Source organism: Frankliniella occidentalis, unplaced genomic scaffold (genome assembly GCF_000697945.3).
Source record: "Frankliniella occidentalis isolate FOCC.00 unplaced genomic scaffold, Focc_3.1 Scaffold254, whole genome shotgun sequence".
Taxonomy (NCBI): domain Eukaryota; kingdom Metazoa; phylum Arthropoda; class Insecta; order Thysanoptera; family Thripidae; genus Frankliniella; species Frankliniella occidentalis.
The window spans coordinates 307,858-316,247 of NW_026267380.1; the positions used below are offsets into that span (position 1 = coordinate 307,858).

Here is an 8,390-nt window from a genome sequence, read left to right on the forward strand (position 1 = left end):
CTTCGGGTCCGGCTCAGTACCCTAATTCACATTGCGCTTTTCCAGATCATGAGAGTGCTCCGCGGGGTGAAACAGCAGAAGCGGCTGAAGGGGATAAAGCTGGAACTTTTGCAATGGTTGGTGGCGCTCCTCAAACCTTTCCGGGATGAGACGACGGAACTGAAAGCAAACCACTACCCCACACTTCCGCTGGTTCTCCCGACGTCAGTTGCTCTGCAGGAGCACTGTCAGCCCCAGCTGCTGGACAACGTCGCGCAGGAGGCCATGCGCAAAAGGGCGCTGAAAATCTTGTGCGACACGCTCAAGCCAACGCTCAAGCAGAAGGTGGCAACCTTCCTCGTGCCTGTGTACCGCCACCTCGTTATGATCGAAGATGAAGATGAGCGGAAAAAGGTAAATATTTTCTATCGAAGTATTCTGACAAGGTTCCCCACCCCCTTTAATGTTGGTAAAATAATTTCCGCCTTTTCAGATTTTTGATAACGTCAGGACAAAAATTAACGGGCAGGAAGCTACCGCGGCCGCGGAGGATGAGCCTGACCACCAGCAAGAGCCAGAGCCAGATCCACAGCCACCCCGCAAACGTCTGCGGCGCATTGGGGCAAATTTCCAAAAGTGGAAGGTGTCCGGTACCGCCACTAAACCGGACGAGGTTTCCGCCTACTTACAGGATGCGCCCGACGTGGACATCGAAGATGTGTTCCCATAGTGGAAGGCAGAGGTAAGTTTTCCGCAGAGGAAATGCAAGTATTTTTGTAAGAATTTGTGAGAATTTATCCTTATATTTCGTTCCTCTTTTTCCAGGCACATCCCGTCACAGGGCGCTATCCCAAACTTGCTAAGTTAGCGCACCAGGAACTGGGGAAACCTGCTACCAGTGCAGGTAGCGAACGTGGGTTCAGCCGAGCAGGTTTTCTCATTCAGGCCCGCAGAAACCGCTTGTCACCTAAAACTATTGATAATATACTCTTCTTGAATAGTTATCTTAGAAATAAGATGATGAACAGAAAATAAAATAAGTAATTCCTAACGTTGTCTTTTATACACCTTGTTGTTGCTGGTCACGCCCATCGCGCTCAACACCTACACGAAACAACAAAAACTGTAGAAAACTATATGGCGCCAACAGATAGGCAACACTACTGACTCCCCCGAATACTCAGCGCGTCTCGGACTTCTCTGCCTACGTTCAGGCGCGCGCGCGCAGCCTAGCAGCGCTGCCTCTGCCGGGCGAGATCTCGCCCGGCTCGCCCGACATACCCGGGCCGGGCTGTGTGACAATGTGATACCCGGGCCGGGTCGGGTCGGGTCGGGCGAGGCGCACAGCGCGGCCAGGCAAGGCGCGCAGAGGCTAACCCGCCCGATCGAAAACACTAGGTGGCGCTTCGCCGCTTCGGCTTGTTGGAAAGGGTCTAACTTGGCGCCTTATCGCGGCGGTCAGTTCTTCCGTTCTCCTCCACGCGCGAAGCCCCTGCCGTCGGTGCACATAGGCAACCTGGCGTATCACCTCTGGCGAATAGGTTGCCTATCCCATCGGCGCCGTCCCGTCCCAGATGTCCTTGGCCGTGTCCCTGAGGGCCTTAGACCAACCCGTCAATGACCCTTGTGGAAACGAACAGCTCCGAAAGACATCCGAAGCGGACTTGCTCCGTTTTTACTCCGACTAATGTGTTTCGGACTGTTTCGGATGGCTCCGTTTATGTTCTGAAACGTTTGAAATTCGGATATTAAACGGAGCAGTCCGACTTCAGTCCGAATCGGACAGTCCGATTGGCGCCCGAGACCTCCCGTCGGACTGTCCGATTGACGCCCGGTACCTCTTGTCGGACTGTCCGATTGGCGCCCGGTCAGAGGGGAGGTCCCCCTCAAAATTATGGGGTGTATCTGCGTTACAATGCTGGGGAGACACACTGCGCTGCTTGTATCGGCGGGGGCTGGGACTCGTTCCTTGGATCCTCGGATTCTTTTGGTGTGAAGTCGACGCCTTAGACCGCTGAGCTAACCTGAAACATGAGGGAGGGCTGGTCCGACAAGCCTCTTTACTCGAGACTCAGTCGACGCAGTCCTTGCACTCCTACAGACGAACGGTTCCACGTAGAATGACGCGGTTTTCGACCGTCGGCTGATGGCGTTACTTCACATACATTTAGGGTCATTTCGTTGTGCTCACTAGTGCATTATTTCTCCTATTCTAATTTATTGCAAACACACACCGTGCCGTTCTACCTTCATGAGTCCCTTTTCCCGGGCGGCCCCGAATGTCTTAAATGTTCGGTTTAATTACCATTTTTCGCGGCGGCCGATAGAAATTACCAAATCTAAGACGACCTCAAATTATTTGAGACAAAAAACAAAAGTTTCCCTATTTTGTTTAAATTTGTGCCATGGACTTGAAAACGCCTAAAAGGCCATATCAAATGTAAAAGAATGGCACGTGAGCACGTAAAGTATTTAGCACTTCAAAGCTCAAGTTTATACTTAATTCACTCTATTTCTGTGATAAATATTCTTGAACAGTGCGCCTCGGCCGGCAGCACGCCCAGTCATAAGGGTGCTGACATGTATCGGGCTAAAATCGGACTAGTCCGAACCGCGTGAGGGACGCCCTGTCGAGCTTTACCCGGACAAGTCCGACGCATCGGGCGGAAATCGGACAGTCCGACGGGAGCTCTCGGGCGCCAATCGGACTGTCCGACTTTGTCGGGCAAAAATCGGACAGTCCGGGTCTGTCGGGCTCCGGATCTTTTCTGGAGCAAGTCCGACAGCGATCGGACTGATTTCGGAACAAGTCCGAGGCCTCAGAGGGTCTCGGACTCTTTACGGTACAAACCCGGATACATTTTCGGATGAGTTCGTTTTCACAAGGGGAGGGTCATGCCACCGACACATTTCCTCGTTTACTTTGGAGAATAATGTATAAGGTAGCCCTACTGACCTGGCGGGAAGGATGTGTCTCTGGAGCACAAGTCTCTCCTGCCTATGGTCTTGGCTGCATAACTTCAAAGTATATAAGTTTTATCAATCTTGGCGTAAAATGTTCCTATCCATCAGACAACCACCGACCTGTCCGCGACGGGTTTAAACCGGGAGGTTTCGGGGTTTCCGGCACATGGGGCTGATTCTGGGGTTGCCCGGACGCCGCGCCGGGGGGTCCCCGGGCAGATTTCGGTTTCCCCGACACCCAGGGCCGGGCTGATCACGGGGTGACCCGGAGACGCGACGGACTGAATTTGGGACAGTCCGGCATGGCTGCGGACAAAGTGCGGGCCTGCCCGTGGCCTCCGGGGCTCTTTCGGGCTGATTTCGGCAACTTCTTGGGGTAATTTTTTTTAAACGGGAACCTACACAACTTTGAGTCATCTTTAAATTTAAGTAAATTTAGAATAAATTTATGATAAATTTACCGAAATTTAATGAAATTTAATTAAATTTAGAATAAATTTCCCTAAATTTATATAAATTTAACTAAATTTAGGTAAATTTAGCTAAATTTATAGTGTTTGTATCCTAAATGTATACTAAATTTAGCCTAAATTTACCGCAAACTTAGTATAAATTTATTTTAAATTTAACTTTTTTCCGAGGGTGGTTTTGTCAATATGTTGAAAACAAAGGTTTTGCACACTTTAGCCAATGCAAATGACAATGATGCAGAGATAAATGATATTGAAGCTATGTTCAGAGTTCTAGAAAATCCATTTGCTGAAATTGCTAATGAAGCACAGCGAATTACTGCTTTGAAAAATGCTGGAGCTTACATTGGTTCTACTGAGTATTTAATTGGTAGCTCCTTAAAAGAAGTAAGAGTTAATAGTATAATGATACCTCAGGTGGTTCCATCTTATGGTCAATTTATTTCTATGAGTCGCAGTTTGCAGTCTTTTCTTGAATTGCCTGATGTCTTAGATAAAATAATGCTAAACATTGCTAATTTGTCAGAGGAGAATAATGTTATATCTAATTTTATACAGGGATCACTTCGGAAGCATCTGTCAGAACCCTTCGTTGCTGAGGGAAAAATAGTAATCCCGCTGTTTTTCTATTTAGATGATTATGAACCGAATAATGGTTTAGGTTCACATGCGCTTGATGAGAAGACAAATGGATTGTATTACAAAATTCCATGTATTCCTTCTGAGTTTTTGTCATTACTTCGGTACATTTTTATTGCTGCTGTCTTTCATACCAATTTTATTTTTTTTATTTTTATTTGGCAACAAAGGGTGTCCGAAGAGCAAGCTCTGTTATGGACTATAACAATTTTATAGAATTTGGCGTGACCGGCACAGTTTTTTTTTTTTTTTTTTTATAACATTTTGATAGAAATAAATATAAGTGCATAGAACAGACAAGATTTGATTTGATTTGACCGTAAAGATTATGGTGTTCCTGCCAGTGTAAAGTGCGTCATTCAACAACTGAAAGATCTGGAAGAAAATGGTATTCTAATTGAACTTCCTGATAGGACTGTTAGAATTTACTTTTTACTGGGTCTCATTCTTGGTGACAATCTGGGCTTGAACGGCATTCTAGGCTTTGTTGAATGCTTCACAGCTAACTTTTGTTGCCGTATTCGTAAAGTTTTCAAGAGGAACCTCAAATTTATCGTTCAGGAGGACCCTGCTTTATTACGCACTCCTGACAATTATAGGAATGACCTTTGCTGTTGATAATTATCGCCTTACTGGTCTTAAAGAAGATTGTGCTTTTAATGCTTTGCAGGCTTTTCATGCAACAGTTAACATAGCTGGAGACGTTCTACATGATGTCGAAGAGGGTCTATGTGCTTATGCCTTACCCCGGATATTATTTTGGCTCATCCATATTAGAAAATACTTAAGTTATGAGACGTTCCTGGATAGAGTTCGAACCTTTAATTATGGGCCAGCAGAGATTGGCAATAAGCCCCCTGCTTCCAAGTTGTATTTGGACAGAATAATTTCTTGTTCCAAATTTTTGCTGTCATGTTCTGAATCATTGTGTTTGACTCAGAATCTTGGCCAGATGATAGGGGACTTTATTCCTGGCAATGAAGAAGTGTGGTTGTACTATTTATGCTTATTGGAATTGTTACAGATGGTTTTAGCACCTTCATTTCGCATTGAGGCAGAAATGCTTTAAAGAACTTTAGTTAATGAACATCACGAAATGTACATTGCCACATTTGGTGAGGGTCTTAAGCCCATCCATCATATGCTGCTTCATTATCAAAGGTATGTGCTTCTTTTTGGACCCCCGATTCATACTTCTACAAAGAGGTTTGAGAGTAAAAACCGTGAGAGCGTTCAGGTTGCTCGGTCTACTAACTCTAGAGTCAATTTAGTACATACAGCCCACACCACGTGAAATTTTATGAGGATTCCAAATATGTCCCCGGTTTTGGCCTGTCACGTCTGGTTTCTGATATCAAGAGCGTATAAAACACCTCTACATGCCTTTTTTGACAATAGATTTTGATGAGGATGAGAGAGTTACAACATTTAAATGGATTGATTTTAAAGGGACCAATTTTGAGATTGATCACGTAGTTGTGTATCAAGTGACCAATTTATTTCCTAAGTTCCGTAAAATTATTGGTATTTTGCTACATCGCAATAATCAGATAGTGTTTGTTTTGAGTGCTCTAGAAATTTTAAATTTTAGTGATCACTACCATTCTTTCAGTGTTTGTGAAACAGAGGAAATTTATGTTTGTCACCCATCTACTCTTGTATCTTATCAAACTTTGTGGTTGCGCACTAGTAACCTGGGTGAACGTTTTGTTTTCCTTCGCTATTCTGTTCAGTAGCTGTTATCGTCTCAAATGTACACTTTTTCTATCGTATTGTCTTGGTATGGCTCCAGGTCAGAGTTGTATGCATGCTAAATGTGATAAGTGGATTGCGCTAGATTTTATGATTTTCTTCCTATTTTTCTATTGATGTTTTTCTTCTGCTTTCCCTTTACCGATGTTTTTTTTGACATATAGCTCAAATACTTCTGTATATGGTATAAGGTATCTGTTGTGTATCTCCTCTTCACTGTGAATTTGGATATTTTTCTAAGATATCAAAAGAGGTAAACAATAAATATTCAATTCAAACAATCATTTGGTTATGTTTTTTTAAATGAACTCGTATGTGGAAGGCGTGGCAAATATGTCACTCGGCAAGTATCTTTACTAAACCAAACTCCCAACCGTGCATAGCCTAACTTCCAAGACGTAGAGCCTGGGACATAGGCAACCCAACCAACACATGCTACTCGTGGTTGGTTGCCTATCTCCCGCTTCGCAGGCGCCTACATGTCTTTGCCGCTTCTGTCCCAGAAATGGGTTGGCTGAGGCGTTACCGAGGAGTGGGGTGAGGAGCACCTTCTCTGAGGGGGACCTACCCCTTGGAACCTGCGCGTCACCGCGCTGTCGCCTGCCCCCGAGTATCCCCATACGCCACACAGTGTATGCGTCTGCGACTCCATGTGTGAAGGAGACGGGGGTGGAAAAGACCCCCTTCCCATGCTCTCTGGATCCACCCCTGTTTTTTTCAGTTTTCGTTAACTCCTTTAACCATTGTTACCTCAGAGGAGCGTACTCATCATTTTGGGAAGCGGGGAGGGAAGGTCAGCAGATTGACATCGTCAGTTCAGTAATTTCTTCGCACAGGTGCTGGGCAACGAAAATTTCGTACTGAAACTCAATGAAATTTCTTTACGACAACGATATCTTGTCACCTCGTCTGCGCTAGGTAATTTTAGTTGGCCTCAATGAAATTTGACTTCACTTTAAACGAGAGTTTGGGAACGAAATTTTCTTCAGTATACCAAAGGATCTTCGGAGTAACTTTCGTTGGGTGAAAGAAAATACTTCGATGTTAATGAAAAACTCGTTAACATCCTGATGAAATTTTCGTTGCATGTTATGCCAAAGAAATTTTCGTCAGTTTGGCAAACGAATTTTTTTCGTTGAATCAACAGTAATTTCTTTGGATCAAAGAAACGGTTTTCTGGGTGTGGTGCCGATTGAGCTCTGAGAGGGTAGGGGTTGGGGCGCGGGGCGCGAGGAGCTGCCCTGCGTTCCTCAAGAGGTTGAAGTGGGGGTCTGCCGGCTCATTATGACCCGGCCCGGCGCGGGGCGCGGCGCGAAGCAAATGCTGTAAATGTTTACAAGTCCAGCAGAGCGATGACAGGGGACTGCCACCGGGCTTGGCACGGACAACCATGCACCATGCAGTCAGTAGGACGGAAAGCCTTCCCCCACAGCATAATATTATAGGAAGACAGATCTTTATCAACGGCAATCGGCTTATAAAAACTGGAACTGGAACGTCAATCGGCAATCTTTATCAATACTGTATAACGAGAACCGGCAATATTTATCAAAACGGAAAACTTTTACCTTCGGGTAGAGACAGACCACAAGGGACTGTCTAAAAAGTTCCGTCAAAACACGCATTGTGGAAGCAGATGATACGTATGTAATGATCAAGCCTTGGATTATATTATTTCAGTACAGGATGTGGAGGTTTCAAAGATCTAACACCCACATTTACAGAATTTTGTTGCTATCCATACCGCTATTTATATCACACAAGTTTTCCATTGGCGTTTTATTCTCCTTCAGTGTTTGGAATAGCATGATATGATAGCGTCCGGGCCGGCCGTCGAGCCGGACCGGGCCGGGTTCAGAGTTCACAGCTGGGCTTCCAGCCGAGTGCCGGCCGAGCCGTGCCGGGCACAGCCCTGCACCGAGCGAGCATCGGATGCCTACATGGCGTCCGAAAGCGGTTGTGGAAGCGAGAAGCTCGCGCCGGGCCATAGCTCCCTCTCACTCCGATTCGCTTTCGGACGCCATGTAGGCATCCGATGCTCGCTCGGTGCAGGGCTCTGGTGCCGGGCGGGAGAAAGGTAGAAGGGAGGGGGGAGGAAGCGCCCGGATGTGGCACGGCGGGGCGTTCGGGCCGGCCGTCGAGCCGGACCGGGCCGAGTTCAGAGTTCAGAGCTGCGCTACCAGCCGAGTGCCGGCCGTGCCGGGCGGGAGAGAGGTAGAAGGGAGGGGGAAGGGGGCGCCCGGCTGTGGCATGGCGGGGCGGGGCGGCCGGGCCACCACTACCAACAACAACCCCACCCCCCCCCCCCCCCTCTATCTTCTACTGGTGACGTCACGCTTTGCGCCCCTCTGCACGCCGCTTCATGACATTACAAGCAATGACACATTTGACATATCATTCCTATTATTATTGTCAGTTGTGTAAAGTGCTTCAAGTTTCAGTTACAAATGTATCATCTGCTAAAAACTGGCCAGCTGGCCTGTAGCAATGCAGTCGACGGATGATTTGAAAGGTGGCACGAACAAAATGAAAATAATAACAGAAATCAATAAAATTAAAAAGCGGGAAATCGAAAACAAGAATAGA

The 8,390-nt window shown here is 46.4% G+C and overlaps 2 protein-coding genes across 2 annotated transcripts in view; both read left to right on the plus strand.

The window, feature by feature from the left end:
* The window catches only part of LOC113214965 (E3 SUMO-protein ligase ZBED1-like), a 2,897-nt gene extending 1,867 nt beyond the window's left edge, over positions 1-1,030 (plus strand). The window contains exons 2-4 of the mRNA XM_052273216.1: positions 46-393; positions 473-721; positions 805-1,030. Coding sequence (XP_052129176.1) covers positions 49-393; positions 473-709 — 582 coding nt within the window. The 5' untranslated portion in view covers positions 46-48 and the 3' untranslated portion in view covers positions 710-721; positions 805-1,030. The remainder of the gene's footprint in view (positions 1-45; positions 394-472; positions 722-804) is intronic.
* Positions 1,031-3,599: 2,569 nt separating this feature from the next.
* LOC127750760 (uncharacterized) lies at positions 3,600-5,121 on the plus strand. Its single transcript, XM_052273208.1, has 4 exons — positions 3,600-4,156; positions 4,397-4,569; positions 4,652-4,863; positions 4,993-5,121. Exons 1-4 carry the CDS (start codon positions 3,600-3,602, stop codon positions 5,119-5,121), a joined length of 1,071 nt encoding a protein of 356 aa, XP_052129168.1.
* Positions 5,122-8,390: the final 3,269 nt, after the last annotated feature.